The sequence below is a fragment of the Hyposmocoma kahamanoa genome, unplaced genomic scaffold (genome assembly GCF_003589595.1).
Source record: "Hyposmocoma kahamanoa isolate Upper Pololo Valley unplaced genomic scaffold, ASM358959v1 62, whole genome shotgun sequence".
Classification (NCBI taxonomy): Eukaryota; Metazoa; Arthropoda; class Insecta; order Lepidoptera; family Cosmopterigidae; genus Hyposmocoma; species Hyposmocoma kahamanoa.
In genome coordinates this window covers 5,536,575-5,564,088 of record NW_020653850.1, presented here as the reverse complement: position 1 = coordinate 5,564,088, position 27,514 = coordinate 5,536,575, and the positions used below count along the sequence as shown (strand labels likewise).

The following is a 27,514-nucleotide window of genomic DNA, read 5'->3' as shown; positions in this document are numbered from 1 at the left end:
CATTTTATTGATAAAATAAAAAGTCGACATTTATTATAAAATAACAAAATTGTGACAAAATTAAAAAGATATTTAAAATTAAAAATAAATGTATTGTATGTAACTGTGATAATTATTACAAAAAGATATTAAATAAGATTTTTAAATGGTCGGTTCTCACAAAGTATTAGCGATTGCTCTACGACGCGACGGTGTGGCATAGTACCTAAATATGAGGTTGTCAATCGTGGTCTGTGAAATAAGACACCATACTCTGGAAAAATGTGAAAAAAGCTCTTCTTCTGTGCGTAAACTTCAGGGACGATTGCTTAATGCTTTTCTCGCGAACAAATATCATGCATGTTCAATGGGATTGAGATCGGCAATTGAACAGGCCACTGTAATAACGCGATATCGTGCTCGCGGAACACATTCTTCACCAGGCTTGCAGTGTGTACATGTGCATTATCGAGCATCAACATGAAATCTTGGCTGAGCTGCTGTCTGCTGGCTGGGATTGCCATGAGTTGCAGTATCGTTGCGCATTCAAATTGCCTTGTCTAAACGGGACCAGTTCTTCCTTTCCGGCGAATTCCAGCCCAAATCATGAACTTGAGGATACTGAAGTCGATGTCGCGGCCAGGAACTCGGCAAACTCGCACTCTTCTTAAATCGGGATAAAAACCGAAACGAGACGGGTCAGAAAAAAGCACACGCGTACACTGAGTTTCAGTCCCAATGTGTCTTACTCACAATAAACGATGTCCTCGATTTCCACGTCGTGGAGCTGGAACTTTTAGCAGTCTCCGTGTATGAATTTGATTTTCATATAATCTTTGTCTTAGCAATTTGGTCACTAACAAGCACTCGGTCTTCTATCAGTTGTGGATCATTTTGCAAAAAACGATCTTCCTCGGTGACTTGTGGCTATATTTCCGGTAGTTCTGTAGCGTGCCCATAATCATCAAATTACGCTTGGTTGCGAATTAACAGCGGCTGCAACATCACGCTGATTGCTCCCAGCTTCCAACATACATACAGCCGTAAGCATCTCTTCCCGCGTTAAATGACGTGGTGACATGACGCGGGAAATCACAAAAATTGACAAAAACAACCATTAATTTTATTGTTTAACTTATGAACAACAAATGTAAAGTGATAATAAACCCTCAATTGCTTACATTAGAAAAATCTGTGCGCTGCGCCCATATAAGGGTTTTCCTTTCAAATTTCACACTTGCTTTTTTGTTTTATTTTAAAAAAAATTTCGAATCATAATTTAATACACAGGTTTTATTTACATTTATAAATTTCAGTGGCCTAAAAAAAGCTTGTTTCCTAAACTTTGTTGTACATGCTCACATTATTGCTTGGTGGCAGAAATAGTTTCTTACATAAGGAGCTCTACTGCTACTAAATGCTAAGATATACATCATTATCTGTTATTTTTGTGGAAGTAGGTAATAGATTAATAAATAATTGTATCTTTCTTGGTTTTATGAATAATAACTCAGAAACACACACAGACACCCACCCACCCACACACACACACGCACGCACGACGCACTTAGTTTTTATGTTTTTTTATTTTTTATTTTTATGGTTTTTACTTATTTTAACAAATTTAATCATCTACTCACTTACTCCTTATTACTTAGTAATTAAATCTCATTATTCAAGGGGTGTGGCCTGGTGACTTGTAATACAGGTGAAATACCTACATCAAGCACTAGCTCCCACAATATACTACTGTAACGTACCTACTAAGATTTATATTGTGTTGTATTTTGTGGTGAGAAATAAACATATTTATTATTATTCTTAGAATATTAACGCATAGAAACTTAGTCCGCACACGCTAAGTGAGGCAAATTGAAGCGCTCCCAATGGGCCTACACGAGCGGGCGGGCCGTCAGTGCTCAAGGTTAACTTGCACCGCGAACAGCTCAAGAATTTTAGCTAAAAATGACGAAATGTGCGGTAAATGAGTGTAAAAATAGGTCAGACAAACATAAAATAGACACTAACATCACATTCCACAAGGAAGTGACGCGTTTCAACTTGTATTTTTATATAAATATTCACTAAAACCGAAAATTAACCTACTACTAAAACTAGCCTACATGAATTTGATTTTTGCCTCACTTGTGACCGTTCGTTTGATATGAAACTATCATTCTATGCGTTATTATTATTATTATTAGAAAATAGTATATAGTACAACATGTGCATAAAACGCGTAATTTTACCCGAGCCGCAGGCGAGGATGGATACTTAAGTTGAAGGTAAAATGGGTTTTATGAACGAGTACACACTTTGCTTTTCACTTCGATTGCGAGGAAATTAATCAGCAATATTACAAATAAATGATTATTTAATTAAAATTGAATGTAAAATTACAACAATCCCGCCGATGTACCTACTACTTTTTTTTTCTACACATGGCTCAGGTCGGACTATACATATAATGCTCAGTTATATTTTACAAGCTTTTATTTTTTATGCATTTCCATTTCTTATAACTTGTTAGAATTACTATTGCCCACTTTTTAAATTTTGTAATATAACACAGATTAAAAAAAATAAAATAAAACTTTATTTTATTATTATTAATTATCTCAGATTATTAAATATCTCAGACGGTTTTCTGATCAATGATCAAGAAATGTCAGGGTATGAGTAGAGGAGCAATACGAGCCAGTCGATGTCTATTCTCCTGCATTTTTCTTTGGCTACACTTTTTCTGTTAAGTCCCTTCCAGCATCATTCGAACACGGCTTAGGAATCGGACCCACATAATATATCGTGAGAGTCTATAACGTACGGATATGAAACACATGGTTTAGCTACCCATATTGCTACGTTATTAGCAGCCTTGAAAATAGAAAGAAAATGTACTTATTCATAGTATTTATTTAATGTATTCAACCTGTTTATAAGTGATGTAACAAATTGAAAAATCAGAATGTGTTTTTTTGTTAGTAAGTCAGTATATACTAAGATTAGGACTTAAAATAAGGCGTATTTAAGCAACTCCACAATTAGAAAGGACGTCGTGGATAGTTTTGAACTTTTCGAAATCTAATGTTTCTGTTGTTGCTAATCCTTTAGCAGCATTCTGGAAGAAAATAACACGAATAAGACATCTAAAGTTTAAGAGCGTATCTAAGGATAAAGAAATGGACGGATTACAAAGACTTACATTGAAAATAATATTATTGTTCTTTAAGAATTCTCCATAAATATTAAACAAATCCGTCCTGTCGGATAATAATTGCGCAAGACTCAGTGGTGTGTGCGCAATAGACACGTCTGACAGGAAATCTTTCGCGGAAAGCCAGGTGCGTGAAGGCGCCATAGCAATATTGCAAGTGTCAAATTTATCCAGAGAATCCCTGCCACCGGCATCGCGGTTTAGGCAGAGAAGCTCGTATTTTGACGAATCGTAATTTGATAAATCAGCACCTGCAAAGGTAATTGATGATTACTAACAATAACAGGTATGAACATGCTAAATAAAATAAGTCGGTCGGTAGAGCACAATGATAAATTATTGGTAAAAACGAGACTTAATTTGTACTGACGTCGTTGCTTCTGTGAATGTTTAGACATTCACATAAACTTCGACGTCAGTGAGTACTTAAACATGAACTAATACAAGAGAAAAGACGACTGACTGCACGTGAAAACTACCTATCTCGAGCAAAGATCATGGTGGCCTCTGATAAGAATAATGGGGGCGGGGTTGAGGGTTGGTTATTTTAATCACGCTAAAGACGGAAGTTATCAGAAGTCGTTTTGTTATTACAATATTTGGTCATGCAAAAGGTGATATTTTGGCAAAATAGGGTCTGTGACCGAGAGTCTACATTCAAAAAGACTTAATGATGATGTCACTCGGGGAAGTCGGAGATGGGTGGTCGTAGCGATATCGGGTCGGACGCTTGTAAGTACGCTTCTGCCACATTAGACGAGAGTGACAGTCTATATACAGGGTATATACAAGAAATTTTGGCTTTTGCAAACAGAATATAATTGTTAAATAATCGGAACACTAACGATGAATGTAAATGACAAGATTTTTTTTCGACAGTTGTTAAAGCTCATCACTTAAATTCGTATTTGTGTTGTTCTTTCACTGTTTCTTCCAAATGCAAGATAATTAATTTCCTACAGTACTGCGGTATGTTATGCCACTATGTCCTAATTTATCGTAACTATCGAGGTATATTGAGACTTAAAGGTCATTTAGAACAATGACTTACTTGACACAAAGGCGATGTCACCACGATTTCCTTCAATACAACTTAATGGGCTGTGGTCGGTATCGCTTGTGCATTGTTTCTTGAGGTTCATCACGTCCGTGCCTATAAAAAAGGATTAGTTTATAGATCGATTTAATGTTAGTTTATTGTCTTCGTTCTAATATACTATTACCACCTACCTAATGGATTATGTTCAGCCTTATCAACGCCAGGCAAACATGAGCCACCGGCAAAAAATTCTCCCAAATTCTTCACACACTGAAAACATACTTGAAATTACAAATCGTCTCTGAAATTTTTACCATTTCATTTCGTAAATGAATTTTTGAAATACTTACTTGGTCATTTTTAATTAGTCCTTTGTTGATGAGATGGAATAGCGGAGCATGTAGACCACTGAATGATTCAAACGAATTGTGGCAAGATCTGTAACAAGTTGTGTATTCAAACTCAAACTTAAACTCAATAATCTTTATTTAATAGGTAAGCAAATTACACGTTGAAATCGTTACATCGATTACTCATTCCTAAGGCAGATTCCCCTGAAAAGAATGAGTAAGAAACTCAGAGGTTGCTGTTTATTAATAAGCATTTGTATTTTTATCATTTAAAATATTTCGCACTGCTATTACAATAGTGTTATAACTCGAAATATGTGAAAATCAAGATTATATCATTGTTGAACGCAAAATTTGATTCTCTACACGTCAATAAAACCGGCGTTAGAATATTGTAAAAAACAACTAAAATATATCTACTTAACTATTTAACTCAAAATTAGACACGCTTTATGTGAGCTAGTTCTGGCCTTTTCTCTCTAATTTTTAAATATGTATTTTTGGTAAGTAGGAAATAACCTATACATCAATTTATACAGATATTTCACGGGAAGCAAGTAATTCGTTTTTCGTCGATTCTGAGAAAATACACTTTTTGAGTTAATACACTATTGTATTAACAGTGCGATTTATTTCAAATAAAATACTAGATCAAGATAAACTACAAGAGCTATACGGGTCACTACCTTGGACTTTTGTCATCGAAACTTTAATGGATATTATTGTATATTTAAGTTTTATACCTCTTTCCTCTTAAATCTTCCATTTTCGTATATTGTGAACCCTTCTTAACAACAGCGACAGCATAGTTAGGCATTTTCTTTTCTCCGTAAACTTCATGGAATACTGGATGTAAGTTATATTTTTTAGCTGCTCCAGCTACATTCATATCTTCCGCTGCCGCGAGGTCTGCTCCGTTGTCTTGAACCTTTAGTAAACGGTTTAGTAGTTAAAAAAGTAGTGCTTTTTCTCGTTCAAGTATTGGGTTCTAAAGTTTACCTCTTGCCTTAAGACAAACGATATCAGCAATGTTGTCAATATAACAAAGCTAAACATCAAGATGTTTCAATCTTAACCTCAGCGTATTAACTGGTACTGTCGAATAAAGCTATTGATACTCACGCTCTTTAAGCAGGTATCTTCACTCGCTTCTTGAACACAGTCTAGCTTCGGACGAATGTCTCGACTGAATGCGAAAACTGACATTGCTCGACACTTAGCCAGAGCCACGTTGGAGGTTACGCAGAGTCTTCGGATAAACGAAATATAGATTTTATACATACAAATGTAAATTGTTCGCCATGAACTGACGTAGTTTTTGAGGACGATAGCACTTGTTCATAAACTAAGTTTTGGTTAAAAATAATATGAATTTAATGCATTTCCAGTTTCTCTATACCTTGAACTGTGTTAACTTACCTGACAACTGGTTCTGGTGGACCATGACCTCTTTCAATGACATCGGTGTAGTTAGCTTTCATCAAATAGTCGGCAGGTTTGATTGGGATATTATCAGCTACATAGTGAATCTTGTCAGATAGACCAAGGACCTTAACAAACCATTCTGGCTGCGGTTTGAGTGCGGCTCCTGAAAAGTGACGTAATTACATGAAATACTGCCAAATAAAGTTGATGTCAAAAACTATATGATGGCGAAGGATATTCAAAATTTGATTTGAGAGTTTAAAAAGTATACCGCTCTCTGCCAACTGTTTGAGCTTTTCCTTCAAGGGCGTAAGCTTGGCTAAGACGTCGTTGTGTCCCATAAGTCCCTGCCAAGGCCTGGCCGCCCAGGAACAAGCTTTCTCTCTGATTGCTCGTTTAGACCCATCTACGCAAAGATAGCTAAAATCGTCAGGATTCTCTGAAGACTGACTAGCTGGTGTGGTTCCTACCGGGAGCTGAAACGACAATTCATGGTTACGTTAACGATAAAGACTGTTGTATTAGATTTTTTAGGGTGGAACAACACACATCCTTAGACAATAATTGAACCAAAATGTATAATTTGTGCAAATGATCTAATTGGAATTATAAAGATTAATAATCATGATCACACTTTTAGTACCATTAGTAGTTTAGAAATTATAGTAATAATTTATTGTACAGTCGACTGCACGTCAACCTGTTAAATTTTGTTCGAATATCGCCTTCAGAGCATCGAAACGCGATCCGTAATTATGGCATGGATGGACAACAGTGTCAGGTGGCGCTATACTTCCATCCCTGAACTAGGTGATAATTTTTGGAAAACAGTAAAGTTTTGATATGCAAAAAATGTCGAATGAATTAAGCCCGTAACACATCTTATACTGTTAAAATAAGCAAAGTACATTATTGAAATCATGTCAAAATATTTTCTAATTAATTCTAGAATATATCATTAGTAGCGTCTGCCACCCTCTCTTATATTCCGGATAACACAGAAAGAGATTAATCGGCTCATGTGATTTCAGGCAAGTATATAGTTAAATAAGTAAAGTATAATGCTGTGTAAAATAATCATATAGTAATTATGACATTTTATTCGAAATAAAACTATTATTTCCGGTTCTAAAATCCGCCTAAAATTAGCCTTAAAACTGAACATGACACCCGAAAAAGAAACCGAAACACCGTCGGTTTGTTTAAAAAAGTGATATACGTAATTTTAGACCAGAATAGTTTCATTTCTAGCGTTTAACAGTAGCGAAAACCTAAGAACTCGGTGTGATATTTTATTTATTCTTAAAACAATATTGTTGTTTCAAAATTTCCAATTTGGCATTTATCATTTGTTTTAAAAGAAGGAAACATAGATTTAACACCTTCATATAGGATATATGGTTTATAAAATTCTCGGACCATGAAGCCGTCAAGTCACATTGGACCAGCGTTTCTTTTGAGATGACCTATATGACGGCAAATACCAGCGTCAGACGGTAACTTCTCACAAAGTCGAAAATTTTTTTGTCCGAAATAACGTTTGTTCGAATTTTCATTACACCGAAAACCGAATTATAACGAAACAGTTGTTCTTTCAGGATATGTTGAATGTTTATCGGAAAGACACGATTAGGTTCGGTTCGGTTAGGTTAAGTTAGGTTTAAAAGAAAAAAACATTTTCCTCCCAAAATTACTTTCGAGTTAAACGTTATTTCAGGAAAATGTCATTTCAGACCACTGATAGGTAACTGCGTCAGACCTGTTCTTAGTAATGAAACTATACCTACAATATAGCTTTATAAGTATATAAGATTATCGCCATCATAAATTGACCGTTAACTCCTCTATATTGTTTATTAAATATCACGATATTTTACTACCACAATTCAATTATTTTTGTAAAATTAATCTACTAGTTTATTATAATGCCATGCCGTGACTAACGTTCTCCCAACTGAGAAACGGAATGAACTAGCAGACCTTGCGAATTTCTTGGTTCTCTTTTAAGTAAGAGTCCAGCCGGATTTTTTTTTTGTATTAATAATGATCCTACGTATTTGTGTTTATATTACAAAATCATCTTATGTCCTGTAATAAAAGGCAAATGTCAAACATCTCATTAGTTGAGATTAAAGGTCCTTTGTTTTGACCCTTCGGGTATTGTTCGCAAGTTGATTAGCTCCGTCTTTGTAGAGAAGATGATTCATTGTTTTTACGACGGCTCCGAAGATTGTTCAGTTTTTGTTCTTGCGCATAGAAGCATTCATGGGCATTTTATGTACCTACGATCATAACTTGTCACTTTTCTTAATTTAAAAGTTACAGAAAAACAGGACCGTTGACGAAATCGTAGCCGAATTCAATCATTATGAGAGCTTAGGTAAATCCGTATATACTATACGTATCGTGTACATATTTCTACGCAAGCATCGAAATACTCTCGGTCGAAATTAATTCCACAATTTAAGAAGGAAAGGGAGAGAGCCAAATATTGTGGTCATAATCCCAGATAGACGTTCGACCGCAATTGGAATAGCCATTATTATTGTTATCATTAAAGATTACTTCCGCTTCGGAACCTTATACGTTTATAGTACATCATAAACTCGTTTAGATAACAGTTTCATGTTGTTATATTTATTTTATTGAATCAACGATACCTAAAATGCAGATTACTAGCATCGGCATCTTGAAAACTCTAAAATCACACAAACTGTGAATGCAAAAGTAATTTCAAAATTCGATAGGAAAGCTGTAATTTGACGTTTCGGCGTACGTACTTATCGTCGGGGATAGCGCGAAGCCGCTTATGTAGTATTGGTAAAGTGACCGTATCTGCTCCAAACCAAATTTCACAGTAGAGGGATTTAACGTTATTACTTTGTTATCAATGGCTACTACTTTCATTTTTTTGATATATGTTGTCGACGTCTAACAATAAATTCCAATAAATCACGCTTATTTGGTTGCCACAACATTTACGCGGATTTGATATGGCCACTAAATTTCGGGAATGGAGACTCATAATCAAAAGCTAGTTACGCGTAATTGCTCTATCCCCGATGTTATGTCAAACCACCATCTTCGTAAACGTTTCGCGTTTCGTGGTAGCCTCCGATCCGATACGAAGCTAAAACGACGATACTTCATTAATTTGTAACTTAAAACTCTAGTGACGTCTTTTTCAAATTTATCATTAACATATTAAACATTATGAACAACACAAAAAAAATATACTTATAATAATATATAAAAAAATGAAGTACTTTTTGACCTATGTCCTTTAGTCCGCCGACCCTAGTGATAAGTTATATTTGAATGTTATATAAGTGCAGAATTCTCGTTATCGGAGAATAAAGAATATAAACTTGGATTTTTATCTGACAACGGCAAATCCAAGGATATAAAGTAAGTACTAAAAGTAGCACTTACTCCAAAGAATTTTCTAACATAGATGACTTTAGTGAATGCCACTTCGCCTCCATTATGAGCCAAACAACGCAGAGCTCCTTCGTAACCGCTATAGTTATCTGGGTAGTCGCATTTTTGTGGGTCCTCGCAGAGAGCACATAGTTGATTGTACTGCGATTCTGGAAACGAAAAAGCAAAGTGTGCAAATGGCCTTATTTTAATTTAATTATTCTGTAATTCGTACGCAGGAGCAGATTTTTTTATGATATCAAGTGGCGGGACGAACAAGTCGTGCGCCTGGTGCTAAGCGACACGCCCGTCTATAGCAGTTGCAGTGCCGGTCGGCGCTTTAAATCCCAAAGATCTGACGGGCATTACCACTTCGCCCTGAGTCATAAATTGACAAATCCCATGTGCTTGCAATTACGCGATCACCTTTATCCTTCAACATCGGAACACAGTAATGTTCACATTACTGCTTGGCGGCAGAAATAGGTAAGTTCGTTTAGGAAAGTACTGCCTTCCCTGGACGAACTTACCTCTTTGTCTAGGAACTCTTTCACAAGGAAAATTGTAAAAATTGTATTGTAATAGTCTTAAGACTATTACAATACAATTTTAAGCCAAAGACCTTCATTAAGGTGAAGTGAGACCCGAAATAGACGCTTTTTTTTTATCAAAAAATAAGTGCGCATTTCACTTCCATATCACCTGACGTATTTTGATCTCACGGAAAATCAGTTTTTCGATCACTATTCTATAAAATATTCAAAGTATTTTAATTAATGTAGAACTTAAATATATAACTTAACTACGTTGTAACCTTAACTATAAGTTGATTTTTGGCTCCATTACTAAATTACGACATTCTTTTTCATCACAATTTTTAAAAGAAAGTAGCCGATGTAACGGTTTGTTTATATCTCACGTAAACTCAACTTTAACTAGTGCCATAAATCGCTCTTAGATTCTTGTAACGCAGTTTATTTGTAATATGGCATTATACCCGGGTTCCAGTGAAGCTGGAAGTTTAATGCATAACTGATTAATTAGAAGCGGCGGCTCTGATCCCGACTTATTTCTAAATTTGTTGCCCAGACACTTTCAGAAAACAATTATAAAATATTTTTTTTTTGTTACGTATGTAGAGCAGATGGGTAATTTGTTGGCGATGAAAAGTTAATGTGAAATGTAGTCTTCCGAGCCGCTGTACGACTGCATCGCATGGTCGAAGATGAATCAAAATGAAGACGTAAAGTTAACGGCGACTGCTTCGCAATAGCATACGCAGTCTTTACGACGGCTTCGCTACTGCACTGAAAGAACCGCTGTCCCCAAAACTCACTTATTCATAATTTGAAACACTACGAAATCTTGATGATGATTGGTCGTAGTTTCTAATTTAGAGAAATAACAAATTCTGGACTATTAATATAAATTCAACTTTACTCCGTTGGCATATCGTTGAATATTTATTATTGCAAGTTACGACATTCTAATTTCATATTGAAATTTCAATCAATGTGCTGCCGTCTAGCGGTCAATAGCTAAACGACGACGAATTCGAGTTGTTTACTTAGTTTTCTAAAAAAGAAGCGACCACATTGCAGCGGTATAAGGTTTGCTTTCGTTTTTTGTAACAAAAAATATTACGATATACTGAAAATTTAAAATTTATTAAATAAAATAAGACTTATGATAATATGAGAAACCATCACATAATAATATAGCAAAGTAAGGAATACTACCTGTATGGGAACACGCATATCGACGAATGCATACCATCCTATTTTGAACTACAGTTACAAAAGTTATTTTTAATTAGATTTTAAATTAGTAAAAAAGCGCTAGTACTTAATGCAGAGTGGGAAATCCTTTCACCATGATAGCAAGCATTATAATGTATGCCACCGACACGATTAGAAGAATAAATGAAGTTCATTAATTAAAAGGAAATAGAAACAATTTATACTAGATCTGAATAAATGTCCAATGCGTAGCAATCGCGAAAACCTTAGACGTTATTTATTTACATTTATAATTTTATGTTACATTTTTATTATTTTTCTACATTATTTATTGTAGTCAAATTATTTCTTAAAAATTCATAGTCAAATTAAGATTAATTATTTCTATGTCCCGTACACCGCCCTATTGCACCTATATTAACAAATCGGGGAACTTTTGCTTTCGATTTATATGCAAAGGTACATTATGGCGGAATTATAAGGAAGAGGTAATAACTAATGCGACTTATTATGTATTGGTTACTTGACTTGAAATCTTTAGACGTTCATTCATTGTAACGACGACGTGTCAATAATCCAAGAGATTAAATAATAATAAATAAATAACGCACACACTCAACATAGCCCCGCACTAGGGAAACCCTGTGTCGCGGGTGCCATGGACACACACATAGACAACCACAAATTACATCCAAACTCACGAGAGAAATAATTGTGGGCCATACAACTATTTCTCCCGGCCCGGGAATCGAACCTGGGACCTCTGCGTGGCAGTCCGGCATGGTAACCATTAGGCCACGGAGGCAGTTTGCCGGTTTTGTTGGTTGTTTTTTCTGCTACGGTTTAAAGACGCAACCGTCTAGACAAATGAAAAATGGCCTACAGAAATACTTACTCCAAGCGGAATTAGTTTTGGGATCCGGGGACCAGTTCCCAACAATGCAAGACTTCTTGAAGAATGTTGATAGAGCCTTGAGCTCATTCTCTTTAGGTGAAATAGTATGATCATTCATTTTGGGGAAGACTGATCGTTTCATTAACATTGTTAATGGGATCTGTAAAGAAAAATAAGCAATTAAAATGATTTGATTAGTAATAGTGAATGGTAGGTAGTGAACAGGTGTTAGGTTTATTAATTATACATATCGAGAGTTTTATTTTTATGATACCTGGACGATAACTATTCATGCACCTGGTGGTAAGCGACACGCCTGTTCATAGCAGTTGCAGCGCCACTCAGAGCTTTAAATCGCAAAGATCATTGATAGAAGATTGATAACACCCATGTGCCTGTAATTTCATTAGCACGATTACCCTTCAAAACCGGAATGCAATAATGCTCACATTGGCGGCAGGCATGGTTAAGGAAAGCAGTACTTCTCTGGACGAATTCTTTCATCATACGTACTAAACGTAAGTTCATACGAAAGGCGGCTGATAAGAAACCTTTTGAGTATTTCCAAAAAGAAAAAAAAACCAATATAAAAATAATAGTGACCACTGTCTTGATTTCCTTGTATGGATAAAAAACCTAGGGGATTTTTACAGTGGGATTTTCAAGTATTTTCTGTGTAGTTGCCGCTTACTGCTTTTCCATAAAGAAGTATCAACAACGTACTGACAAAATTCAATGATTTACAATGTACATTTTACATTGGATCAGTATAAACCTGTCTGAGTACTGCCCATGAACGGATTAATATACTTATCTATGTAAATTGTATATTTACAATGGCACCATGGACATAAACAATCTACTTGCAGCAAGACAATTGCTTGATATTTATCTAGACTAGGATATACTTCATTCGTGTTGCATAAAAACTGCTTTAAAAAAAGGTTGAGAGCTCGTGGTGAACAAATAACAAGTTTTTAAATATATTTCCAAGCAAACCTTGTTGCCGTATAAGCTTGTATTATAAAAATACGATGGACAAATATGGAATTCTTCGCTTTTAAGAAACATGTACAAATAAGGTTAAGCTTAATGGATTCTTTAAAAGATTTTTAAGTACAAAGTACGTTTATTCATTTTGAATGCAAAATACAACACAATACAATACAAATATTCTTTCTTGCACACTGGGACAAATACAAAATAATACAAAAAATAAAAAGGCAGGTACAACAGGCGGCCTTATTGCTATATAGCAATCTCTTTCAGGCGATCTTCGGATACAGGAAAAACCGTGAGATAATAATCAATTGAGGGCGCAACATAATACGTGTTTAAAACACATATTGCACATAGACAATTTAAAAACAAGAGAATAGATATCCAAAATAATAGTAATAAATAAATAAAATACTTAAATAAATAAAATTAATAAAAAAAAAACATGCTTACACAAAATGAAAGTAAGATTAGAGGATACAGAACATAATAATAACAACACGGAAAATCTAAAACAGGTAAGAGTAAGAGAAAATAATAATAATTAGAGTGTAAGACCTTTGCGTAGAGCTTTCAAAGACGCAACAGACTTAGCGCATCTGATCGAAATACATGTAGAACTAACAATAATTTAATAGACCAATACTACAAAAGTACCTATTGGGCGATACTTAACGTGACCATACGTCGCTTTGAGCGGGACAGTCCCACTTTAAGGCTTCGTGTCCCGCTTTCCCCAAAATACTTAAAAGTGTCCCGGTTTTACAAAACAGAACAACAAATTTAAAAAATAGCGTGAAAGCGAATATAAAATACATGAGGCCGGCTGGCTTACCCGTCAGAGCTTTGCGATTTGAAGCTTCGAGTGGCACTGCGATTGTTATGGACAGGCGTGTCGCTTACTACCAGGCGCACAACTTGTCAGTCAATAGGCTTTATATTTTTTATAATATATTTTTTATTGTATTTATATAATGCCAAAATGTTGGCCACACAAATATTTTTACCTGCTCGGGAGGACCTCTGCGTGGCATTATGTTTTATAAAAAGTCATGTAACCAAAGTTGTGAGGTTTGTAATATTATATATCCGGCGAGGTTGCCAGAATTTTACAAATAACCCTGTATACATAATGACTAAATATCACGTAACGTTCTAGTGATTTCTTATAAATGTACCTAAACCACTCCTCTTAACAACTGACACAGGTGTATCAAGTTCACAGTATTCGGTGAATCCAATACCTACCTACATTATATCAGAATAATGTTGTCACGTAGTCTCGTTTGAATTAATGTTAGACGTGAAGAGACACGTATAGATTTATACAATTTTGCGAGTGCGGTCTTGCAAATATATTTTCAAATTTGCATGACCGCACTTGCATTATTCAAGCTTACCAACTGTGGTTTTACTGATTTTTTTAAATTATATTCAAACATTCAAGGACTTTTAGTCCTAGACTCTTGATCTTGTGTCATAGAGTATATAACCAGAAATAGAGACAAAATGTCATTTAATTTGTTTGAAAACTATTCTGCCAAATCATTACAGTGAAAATTACGCGCCGGTGGGCCAACCCGAATTCGTCATTTGTTTCACTTCAAATCGTCCACTTTAACTACAGCTTTGCTAAAATTACGAAAATTGAAAAATTATATATTTAATATTTAATTACCGATGAAATGTGATTCATTTTGTTTTGTAATTAGTTGTTTGCTGATTTTTCCACACCACGGAATGGAACAGCCCCTCATCGTTAGTGATATTATCTTTATTACAATAAATACAGAATATTTTTGGAATATACAGAGGTCACACACATATATACAATACACACAGGTCAGTTGTATAGGCGCTTTGTCGTCGAGTTGCGGAAACCAGCCCGTTGCACCAAGTACCAAGTACCAAGTCGGCATATATAGTACTCAACTACGGATTTGCGACATGCACAGCAGTATTAGTAGAGCACCTTGTGAAAGTGTTCGTCCAGGTAAATACTGTCACCTTACCTATTTCTGCTGCCAAGCAGTAAGGTGAGCATTACTGCGTTCCGGTTATAAACGGTAAGGGTGCTGGTCAAATTACAGACACATTGGACTAGTCTCCAGGTGACAGGCGCAATGGCAGCGTCCTTCAGATCCTTGCGATTTAAAGCTCTGTGTGGCATTGCAACTGTTATGGACAGAGTGTCGCTTAACACCAGGTTCATGACTTGTTCGTCTCACCACTTGGTATCATAAAAAAACACACGTTTGTCAGCGGGTGAATGTATGTAAATATATTCCAAACAGATCGTGTGAATTTACAATTCCAATAAACAACATTTTTATTCCACCAGTGCCAATGTAAGCCTCTGATTAATTTAGGGATTGGAACTTAAGTACCTTCTAAATTTAGGTGAAAATACAACAAATTCCCTAGTTAAATAAAGACTGAAAAACAAGAACATCGATTTTTAAAATGCAGTTCTTGGAAGTAAATTCATTAAATACTGGGAAACTCCGTAACAGATAGAGAGATTGCTGTTAAAAGTTCCGACTTTTAAAATTACGCTGTTTGAGCTTTTAAATGTTTGTCACAAAGTAAACAACAAAAAACCGGATTCGGAAAGCCAGACAACTGCGTATAAGGGGTTTATGGTTTATTATATGCGACTCAATGCAAATAATCCTCTATAGACCAATACCTTTTTTCGAAAATCTTTTACATTCATAAAAACATCGTTCGAGAGAGATTAATTTATCATATTTGCTTGATGACGTGAAATAAATTCACACTTTATATACACTACGTATAAAATCAATATCCAATCAAAGTAATAAGTACTAGGACCTTGGCTTCGACTACCTATTTACAGCCTTTGGCCCATGGGTTCCCGGTGCCCTTCATATGTACTAAATTTTATCCAAAAAATTAGTAGACTCTGGGAAACTCAAGGTCCGGCTACCATGCCCAAGGCATTACTATATAAAGGGGGAACGCTGCAAGCATCCTGGGCACCTTGCCGCGGGGACATCATTTTTATCCTTGTTTTAGTTTCTGGTATTTAAGCTTTTATTGTACCTTACCTGTATATTTCAACTTATTGTCTAATAAAAATTACAGTGTAAATAACCATTGGAAAAGAATCAAGGTATTATAATGTATAATAAAGTGCCAGACAACTGTACCATGAGTAAAAGAGCAAAGAATTAACATCTAGCCTTAATCTAAATTTCCGGATTTAAATCGCGTATATTTGTTTTATCAAACAAACCGACGTTTCGGGCCCTTTACAGGTCCCATGGTCGTGACCATGGGACCTGTTGACTTCAACCAAAAAACAAATATACGCGACTTAAATCCGGAAAAATAGTTTCGTTTCCTGTGTGTAACAATCGCGAAAACCTAAGAACTAAATTTTCTTGTTACATCATAATTTATGAACTGATTTTGATGATTATTCTTGTTTCCATTTCATTTGAAGATAATATTCCACCTCTAAAGGTGGCCAGCTAGGGGATGAATCAGTTTTCGCGCACTTTGCGGTAACCGATTTCAGTAAAATTTGGCAAATAGATATAATTTCACGAACTTTTGAGGTCGGTTTTTTTTGATAGATTTTGATAGTTGTATGAAAATTCAAGAGATAATCGTAGACGGATTCAAAAACATCATACTTATATCACACACATTGTTCATCTCTAGGCATGTAAACGTAAGGAAATCAAATATTTAAAAAAGTAAAACACATCCTTACTTTATATCCGACGTTTCTATTCACTCCGGTGTGGCAAGACTTCAATCCTTGCAGTTGGTCCAAGTTACTGATATTCAAGTCTTTGTGGACTACTATCACAGCTTCGTATCGAAATTCAGCTGAAAATAAAATTTCACAGTTAGTAAAAAGTAACAATATCTACTTATACAACAATAGGGAGGTATTTCAATGCTCCATTTTTCTGTCGGGAAAAACAGGACGCGACGCGACGCTTCGACTCTGCGCCAGTGTGGATTGAGCCTTACAGAGCCACTTAGAACGTTAAATCGCAAAGATCTGAGGGGCCCTGCCACTGCGCTTGTCACTCTAAGACATAAGTTGACAAGTTCAATGTGCCTGTAAGTTCACCAGCACCATTATCCTTCAAAATTGGAATGCAGGAATGATCACTTTAATGCTTGGCGGCAGAAATAGGTTAGCTGGTAGTACTTCTCTGGACAAACTCTTTCACAAAGAGCTCTACTAGTAATGACAAGCAACTCTTTGCAGCATTTTATTTGGTAAAAGATTACTTTTACACGTCGACAATACTTTAGGACTACTTAGCCCGTACTTTGCTTCGAGTAAAATCTAGGTGGAGATTTTAGGTTTGCTTTTATGCAGCGCTAAAAATTGCCTTTCAGACTAGGGGTATTACTATCAAAATTTCCCCATTCTGTACAATACATATGAATAGCTTATTCTTCAATTTTTCTCGTACGAATGCTCACACAATATTGGTTTCCGCAAATTCCTTGCTCATATCGGTTTCCAATACACAAGGCTTTGATATTCAAACGATACAGCAATGAATAAACGATGAATGTATCACAAATCCGAATGTGTTTATCGAATTCATTATTTGTTATGCTACCCTAATACTAGCACATAAAAGATGTGTGGGCGTCTGATACGGCAAGACAGTTTTCTTTGAATTAATATAGGAAGGAAGATCAAAGGAAAGACGGGAAGGCGGACACCTAGACGAAGTTATTTTAATCAAAAAGGGAAAAAGGTAATGTGTTGTATAAAGAACACAAAGAGGCTGAACAGAGATGGTTAGCGATTACTTATATCGACAGGACCCAGCTCTTAAATAAAAAGAAGAATGCTAGCATTCGAACTTGGCAGTTTCCGTAGTTAGTTACCTATGGTCTGGTTAGTTACCTATACCAGAGCTTGCTTGGAGTAAAGCAAGATTTTGTTCAATGCAATTCAAGTAAAATATATTTGTACTTCTATGTATTACTAAAGCCGTGCACAGATACTCGTACGGTATGAATAGCCTCATTCCCGAGATTCACAATTCTTTACGGTATTTTAACATATCAAGTAACGAGACGAACAAGTTTTACACCTTGTGGCGAGCGACGTACACGCCTATCCATCAACAACTATAGTGCCGCTAAGAGCTTTAAACCCCAAAGACTTATTAGATCTGATCTAGGGGTCTACTCTCGATCTCCGCCCGACATCCGTCCGAAACAATTACTGCCAAATAAGCAATACTTGACCAAATAAAAAGACGCGTGACGCGAACGAAGCTACATACTTGATACTTGTCTTATAATTTTGTCGAATATTACATATTTGACAGTAATTGTTTCGGACGGATGTTGGATGGAGATCAAGATAGACCCCCTGATCTGAGCCACTGCGGCCGTCACCCTGATCTGAGCCACTGCGGCCGTCACCCTGAAACAAGTTGACAAGTCTCATGTGCTTATAATTTCACCAGCAAACGTAACCTTCAAAATATCACTGCAAGCCATTTGTAATTGGTAAGATGACAGTACTTCTTTGGACGAATTCTTTCACTAGGAGCTTAACTTCTATTATGAATATCCTTTGTTACATATGAGATGCGCTTGTATAATAACCGCTTCCAATTAATTCGGTTTCTATAAGCAGGTACCTACACAACATTTTTCGTGTCATTTATAGACTTCGTAGAGGTACTGTATTTTCATGAAACTTTCAATCTCGCATCTAGATGGTGGAAGTAGGGTTTCGATGCCGTGACGTAATTGAATACAAACATGGCTAACCAATTTACTCTGCAAACATTTCCACACGTGTGGAACTTTGCATTGATCAATTCATAGCCAACAGACACGTCCATTGTTATAAACTTTCTCCCATTCAAACTTTAGAATTGCGTAATGCAGCAAACAAAGTCATATCTGTAAAATGTCAATGTCTGTGTACGAGTGGGAGTATTTTTGAATTTTGGAAAGAGTTTTGTGTCTTTGAATGCGTATAACGAAACGTGTAATATAAAAGTACGTGTACCTACCACTGAGGTAGCAACGTGAAGACATGACAAGATCAAAATTGTGTTACGGCCCGCGAAAGGCGTTAATTAATATGGAAATATGTATTAATATGGAAATTGATTACTAAGACCGGTAATGTAAAGATGAAAACTACGTTATATGTTATTGTGTGATGGGATGTTTATATATTACGAGGGTATTTTATATTGAGGTCTGACTTTACATTTGCGTAAAATTGTGCGTTAATAAATAGTAACGGTTCAAACCTAGTTATTAACATGTATAATTACCGCTTCCATACTAAACGTGTACGTTATTTAGAATATGCACGCTTAGTATGGCCTTAGTAATCCAAATAAAAGATAAATCCCACTTGTCAACTGTCAACAGCAATTAACAACTATTATTACAACATCATTAGCAAATGTGTTTTATGTAGAATGCACGTTTAGTAAGGCTGCATTAATTCATATACATGTGTAAGTGTCGGTGAGGTTCACCTCAATTGTCAACATTCATCCAATATCAATCAATACCACGTCCATACCGATCGTGTATTCTGTTTCCGACATACGCTTAGTACGGCCGCAATAATTCAAACAATGATATAATTAAAAGATGAACCCCATTGTTAACTAACCACAATTATTATAACCTTATACGTATACGTATCATTATAAAACGTGTGTCTTATAGCATTTTTAACGGATGACGTTCTTAAACGTATAATACACATGTTATCGAGAGAGTCTTCACAATTATCGACACGGAATTCCGTTCGTTCGCAAATTGCTGGGAAATAAACCCTTTTTTGATTGACTTTGAGAGGGTTCGCGGAAATTCAAATCCCAATTGTCAACACTATTACGATATCATTACCACGTCCGTACTATTTCAATTGGGGTTCAATCCTATTTGAATACGATTTTATTTAGTTGTTATTTGCCTAATATTGATCTCTACATTTTTCTGCTTCCATACTTAGATAATTTAAAGTTCTAAACGTGCCTTCTGAACAGGTAGGGCATCAAGTATAAAAATTTGCATTGTATTTGCGAACATACCTAAATGAGCAGAGACATGGGACTTGTCGACTTATGTGTCAGGGTGACGAGCGAGGTGGCAGTGCCCCTCAGATCTTTGCGAAGCTGTGACTGGCACTGCAACTGCTATGGACAGGCGTGTCGCCTCCCATCAGGCGCACGACTTGTTCGTCCCGTCACTTGGTATCATAAAAAAACATACCATCAGGTTCTTCATCAGTCCTGTACTCCTGGAAGACAACGAAGTCCTGGTTGGGAATCTTGGACGCCACATACATATCTTCAGGGTCTACTGGTACGAAATCCGCTTGGCGCTGCTGCACGTAGCTCAGGCACTCCATTCTGGTTTAAGAAGTTTGTACGAAATATTACATCTTTATATTGCCTTCATTCTAGAAACTATACAAAGATTATGAAATGAGATATGGCTATAATTAGTAGGTACATTTTCAATAATTACTTATTAGGTTATTTGATATCTTGGTTGCGTCGCTTAATGAATTTTTGCTTCGTATCCTTGTTTAAAATAAAGCCAAAGTGCTTTTATCACATGAAAATCATAATTATAACACGATCTACATGAATCAAGTTAGTATATTACACTGCTATTACAATGAAGTTGTAACTCAAAATATGTGAAATTCAAGATTATATTATTGATGGACGTAAAATTTCAATGTCAATAAAATCGTCGTTAGAATATTGTAATGAACAATCAAAAAAGATACCTACCTACTTAATTCCTAATGAGACAAATTTTTTATAAGAAATTTCTAGACAAAACAAAACAGGTCCTTATTCAAAAATATAAAACTATTTTTCCCCTTTTATTTTTAAATATATTTGGCAAGTAGCAAATTGTTTAGGTGTCTGTAACAAACTTTAACTTATATATAAATTTTAATAAATTCACGTGAAGTAAGTAATTAGTTTGCTATCGATCCTGAAATTTTACATTTTTTGAGTTAATGTACTATTGTATTAACAGTGCCAATGTGAAATTTTATAACTTAAATTTAAGCATAAAAGTTACCGATTAATTTCTTTCGTAAAACTATTAAGCTTCTGAACAAAGTTGTAATTTTGCAGATGGGCCCTTATTACACTAAGGGTGTGCATTTCCTTGATCATAGAAGCGGACTTAATTGACGGTCCATTTTGTACCAACTAATCGGGCAGCCAAGTAAGGAAAATATATAACGTATTAACATACTTTATGAGCTTTATACCAATTCGATGTTGATGAGGTAAGTTATTCATGAATATGGAAATATATATTATAGGAAATTATTATTACAATTAAGGATGCCGCAGATGTGGGTTATAAGGGTTATGACGACGTGCGGACGCTGATGCGAATATTTCATCGTTGAAATCTGCTGATGCGGATGTGTGAATTTTTTTTTCTTCATAATAAATATAGATCATTGTAGATTTGATAGTCATTTAATTATCATTTATGTAAATAAAAAATAATAATTTTACATAATTTAATTACAACAGAGACGGAAGATAGAAGGTATAGAAATATTATGATATTTATCATTACTTAAAGTTTTAAAGTTGAATGAAATCATATAAGTCAGGTCGTTTGCCTGCTCTACACGCTGCCGAATTTTCGGTCCCTTATTGGCTAATTAGGACTAGTACTCGACAAGCGCTTTGATAGGGCCAGTAGTGCGATTCACGTAAGTTCAAGCTATCAAACTATCGTTGAAGTTACGTAGTCGTTCGATCGAAGCCCTGTCCAAAATGGGTATTCACGTATCACTTGAACTAACGTTGACCTGAGTAGAATCGAAACGTAACGGCTAATGAACGACATCTTGGATTGTGAAATTTGATGTTTAATCGTCGAAAGTCTATTGAAAGAACTATCAAAATTTTAGCAGAATACGTATGACTTGTCGTTTAGAGTCGATTTAACTTCGGTTTTTATACGAGAATACGCTTTAACTACATTTGGATCGAACGATTTTAAACCTGGACTCGTTGACGTCCCACGTGAATACGAAAAAGCAGTTCAACGACTAAATCGCTACGATATCGTAACGGTTTGATTACGTGAATCACCCTCCAGTTGGCCTATTCTCTGTCCGACATCCGTCGGAAACAATTACAGTTAAATAAGTAATACCCGACCAAATCATAAGATAATGTCAAGCATGAAGATTCATTTACATCATGCGTCTTTTAATTTTGTCGAATATTACTTATCTGACAGTAATTGTTTCTGACGAAATCGGACAAAGGACGGGAGTAGAATCCTGCTTCCGACGATCTTGTCGTGACCTGTAAAACGATCGGTACTCGCTATAATTGCATCGATTGATGCGAGTGTCGGATGCGGCAACGGATACTTAAGAATATGAGGATCATCTGCGGTTGCGACAGACGTCTGCGGCATCGCTAATTACAGTAAAACCGGTATCTACTACCATATACAGTCGTGTTATCTACAAGATAACACGATGGTATATGGTAGTGATTTCTTGTTGCAGGTAGTAAAGAGTGAGACTAGCTCAAAATCGTCGTTGATGGAGCAAACTACTGGAGAGCCTATACTGTATAGGCTTCAGTCAGGCTGTAAATAATTGTAGATTGTCGTCCGAAATAAATTACAATTTTCTTTAAAAGTACAACTGTGAATAGAATTCAATTCTCCAATAATTTTAACTTTTTTATTTGCTAAGGTTTATTGAAATTGGTTAATCTGAAGCGGGTTGAATCCAATAAACCGGATTCATCACCTAATTTGCCATCCTGAGTGTAAAAGTAATACTTTTTTAAATTTGACGCTATAAGGTAGGTACTTCCGTTTGAACGAGAAAATAATTATCGAAATCGGTTCACACACGCCGGAGGAACCGCGTAACATACACAAAAAAGACAGTCGAATGGAGAACCTTTTTTGAAGTCGGTTAACAAATCATACAAAAGTTGACTCAAGATAGAGCAAAATCAAATTATCAGTTGAGGAAAACGAATATCGTGAACACTGCGAATATTCCATATTATATTCAACATGAAGATTTTAGCGAATAAAATTATATTTTTGTGTAGCCTTCGTATGTGTGGTTCTCGTGCGTAGTCTAGGCACGTAGGAATAACAACATAAATGCAGAACGTGAAAATAGTACACATCGTTTTCAGTTCGAACATTGAAAAACAAACGTTAGAGCAGAGAGAATTCTATTCAGTGGCGTGAACTCGTAAAGTTAGAAAGTTGCTGAATTATTCCGTGAAATATAGCTCAGTATACCCTGTTCTCTTTGTCTGTAGTTTTATTCAGAGCAAGTTCTTCGGTACTTTATAGGTATCAAGTCATACTTGTACTTGTATTGTTTTCTTTGTTTGATGCCAGCTGCGCATAATATACTTTGAAAGTGTTAAATATGTAATGCGCTATACAACAACCTCCATGGATAACCAGAGGACTGACTGGCCACAAAGAAAGACTTACCAAATTGACAGTAATTCAATATTAGATCAACTTGATTTTGTACAAAAGACGACGAGGGCAGTCCTAAACCTCTGACGTGAGCAGACGAATCCTCCTAAATTTGTGAAGACAGACCGGACACTAGGGAATTCTATGTGATATTTATAGGTACACCAAGAGCAAATTGTCTACAGGGAATTGAAACCGACAGACCTCCTTATCTAGCGTCTACAATATCAACAGTTGGGATCACCGAGGTCTTAAATTTTTTTAACTAGTTCAATAGAATATTTCAACACTGTTTAATTATCAATAACTTCTATAAAGTGTCGGTTCATATAGGAATATCATGAAATTTTACATTTAAGTTTAAGGAAACGAATTCTAATATGTTTATTGTCGATATTGAGAGGTGGAAACCTATGGCCTGACGCACAGGCATTTTTTTTGCTTAGTTTAGGCATCAGTCTCCCACAAAATTATCCTTACCAAAATCTAACGTGTAAACTGTTGATAGCTATAATATGTATTTTGTGGAAGAGAAAATAAATGTTATTATTATTATTATTATTCGATAGTGTGGATGAATTGAAAACGGAATTGAAGTATATTATTTCGAATATCCATCATAAAAAGATCTATAGGTAGTGAACTTATGGAAAGATTGAGAATTTGCATACAAGAAGACGGATCACATTTTGAAAATTTGATAAATTCATCGCAAATACTTTAAATACATTTTGTTTGATGAAAGTTTCTTTCTTGTATGAATAAGATTTATAATTTAACGGTGTTCCTTTAAATTAAAATGTTATGTTACTTATAAGTGATTTATCCTTGTAATTAACCCTTTGGATCGGTATCATAAAAATGGATATTTTTTATGATACCATTTGATCGGTTCCATTCCCAGATGAGACAAGCAAAAAAAACCGTTGAATGTAGTATTTCTTACTTATTTATAAAAATAAAATAATGTCTCACTGAAACAAAAGACCTTATCTACAATATTTAAAGTATTTTTTTAGATATACAAAACATATTTTGTGACGCCCGGTATATCTAAAAAAATACTCCTGCCAATACCATTGCTACCAGTTAACGACCCAGCCCCTTGGTATGATTTGACACATCATTAGATTTGGTGAATAAAAACGTCTGCGTCTTTTGACAATTACTTTACACATATTACCTTGTTCTCCGGTTTTTTTACAGATACATTCTTGGCAAACTGTTTTAGGCAATGATATTATACTGGTTTTAGGCGTATTGCTGTTATAGAAATAAATTTGGATGGTCCGAAATTCTTGAGTCGCGTAACGTACTTTGAGGTTGAAGTGAAAATAGATCAATTTAAGAATATAGATGCATAGTTACGCAAGTGGTTATAATAAAAGTTATGAAACGTTACCTATCTCTAGCTGCAACACATTCAAGTACAGCTTTGCTCTTGGTCTCCACTTGGAGCATGTCCTCGCAGGCCTTCAGATGCTGTTGTGGCACACATATTTTATCTGCAAATGCATACATTGATAACTATATCATGTTATTACTTACACATGCTTACAGAACAGCAAAAAAAAAATTAGTATATATGTATAGATAAGAAAAATTACTGTCTGTATAATTATTAATACAAAGGTCGTACACAAACAAAAAATCTTTAGTGCCGTCAGGTGACAGCACACGAAAGTGTGTCTGGGACAACCAAACTAGTGCAGTGATTAAACAATAACTTTTTTGTTAAAAAAAACCGTCCTCAAAAGTACGTGGAATTACATCTATTTGCCAAGTTTTATTGAAATCGGTTATCGGAAACTGCGCGAAACCGGATGAATCCGGTTTTCATTTCATTCATCCCCTAGTTTGCCACCCTTAGAGGCAGAATATTTTTTTCAAATTTAAATGGAACCAACACTGAGGTATCTTCTTTCCAACAAGAAATAATTATCTAAATCGGTTTATAATCGCGTAATATTCAAATTTCAAAAAAAAAATCTTAAAGGAGTGAAATAAGGGATGTATGTTTGTATGGACAACCAATCTCCATTCAAACATATACACAAGGACAACTGGATAATAGGAGCGAAGGGTACGTCAATATGTGAAGAACAAGGAACTGATCTGATCATAGACAGACAGTCCTAAAAAATATGGCTTAATTCGCCAACATTTTCACTTCCATACAAGTTCAATTAAGAAATCGGTGTTTAACAAGGAGAAAAGGCACACACACATGACCCAACCGCTTGGTAGTCATACTTGTTATGTTATCGTCAGTTTTTTACTCTTGGATTGCCAGCATAGTGCCCAAATCGGGCTCCAAGTGCTTTAGAGTAATGTTTTAATCGAGGTATGCAGGTCAAAAGGATACTTGAAATAATGTATGACTTATTGTGTTTTTATTATGGCTTGGACGACAGTGAGCCTTGGCACCTAGGCAAATACCATAAAGTAACCTTTTTTGGTATATGAGAGAAGCTTCTTATGTACAGAATAGAAATATTCTTTTATAAACATTGTTTTCGATTTAAAATGAAACTTACACGAAAACGCCATCATTCGTTCAGTGAATATTGATTCCAACTTTGCATAGTTATTGTATTCAACGGATTTAAACAATCTGAAGTCTCCAGAGAAAAACGGAGATAATTTGACTGTCTGGACTATAAATTAAGAGAGGAATACTTTAACCCCAAAATTACCAGTAGGAAAATAATTAGAAGCAACGTTCAAAATAATTCGGTTTAAGGACAATATCAAAGACTGAGATATTAATTTAATCTTATAGTATATTTTATAAAGACTCTTGTTAAAGAATTCGTAAGGGGTGTTGTTATTGTATTGCTAGATATTTACTGAATATAACTAGTTGACCATGTTAAAAACGTTTTAAGTAACCTACACTTACTTACGTGTTTATAAAAATATGTAAGTCAGAATTTTTAACTAGACTCTAAGGTAAGAAATTCATAAAGTACTAAATATTTTATTTGTCAGGCGTCTAGAGACGATATCCCGAACGATTTCAGTACTGTAGCGTCTTAGAGCAACTCTGTGTCTCTAGCGCAGCTGTGTTTTAATTCACCATTTTTTTTTTAAATAATACAATTTATAAAAAAGAAACAAATTATAAAAAAATATGAAAACTTAAACAAAACCTACATCGCTATGAACAATGCATAGGACGTGTTAATAAAAAAAAATATATGAATAAAAACATACATGAACTCTTGCACGAAACACAGCCAAAAACAAGTATTACGACGACCAGTCTCAAAGTCATGGTCACAGGCACAGGCGACCACTGACAATATCACGTATAGACTAAGCGACACTACAACTGATCATTCTTTTATATTCCTTACTGCCACAGTAGAGTAATGGACGCTACAACAATATACTGGCCGTTTTAAATTATAGATACCATGTAGCGAGCATGTATATATATCAGGGTTAATTTATTTTTCCCTCCAATGCTTTGTGGAACGGGAATAATTTGCATGCACTCCACTTTGTAAAAAAGCATTCTAAATGTATAAGTAGAAAACTTATATTACATTTTTATGTGGTTATTGAGATTTTACTAAGGTAAAAGATATTAAACTTTTAAAGTAAATACTAATTTATGATTGTACGCCAGATTAAACCTTTAGTATGCTTACTGTGATGCTCCACATGAGGTATGTTTATGTACTATTTTTGTAATAAAATGAATAAACGTTCAAGTTATTGTACAAAAACTTTATGGAAGCAATATTAAGCGTAATTTTATGCAAATATTCCTGAGCAACAATACAATATATGTATATTTATATATAATACTTATCGTTCCTATAGGAGAAAAACAATCGGAAGTTGCTTATAAAACAACCGCCGCCAGTCTTGGGTGTTAGTTTTATTTTTAAACAATCTAGTATTTTAAACGTTTTGGTCGACTTGTGTAGTCAA

The 27,514-nt window shown here is 35.2% G+C and overlaps 1 protein-coding gene across 1 annotated transcript; it reads right to left on the bottom strand.

Annotated features, from left to right (window-relative positions):
* Positions 1–2,894: 2,894 nt before the first annotated feature.
* On the bottom strand, positions 2,895–26,918 carry LOC113229861 (transferrin). Its single transcript, XM_026463548.1, has 15 exons — positions 26,789–26,918; positions 24,975–25,077; positions 20,324–20,463; positions 16,803–16,921; positions 12,062–12,221; positions 9,440–9,597; positions 6,279–6,483; positions 6,002–6,170; positions 5,705–5,831; positions 5,326–5,510; positions 4,583–4,670; positions 4,424–4,502; positions 4,245–4,346; positions 3,182–3,444; positions 2,895–3,097 (listed from the first exon to the last, which is right to left on the bottom strand). The coding sequence occupies exons 1-15, from the start codon at positions 26,847–26,849 to the stop codon at positions 3,005–3,007; spliced, it is 2,052 nt and encodes a 683-aa protein (XP_026319333.1). The 5' UTR covers positions 26,850–26,918; the 3' UTR covers positions 2,895–3,004.
* Positions 26,919–27,514: the final 596 nt, after the last annotated feature.

Excerpts from the sequence above, each read along its gene's own strand:
- LOC113229861 (XM_026463548.1), bottom strand. The coding sequence starts at position 26,849 with ATGACTTTGAGACTGGTCGTCGTAATACTTGTTTTTGGCTGTGTTTCG. Across the intron at positions 20,464-24,974 it reads TGTGTTGCAGCTAGAGATAG|AATGGAGTGCCTGAGCTACG; the intron begins GTAACGTTTCAT and ends TTCTTAAACCAG. Across the intron at positions 16,922-20,323 it reads GACTGATGAAGAACCTGATG|CTGAATTTCGATACGAAGCT; the intron begins GTATGTTTTTTT and ends TTTTATTTTCAG.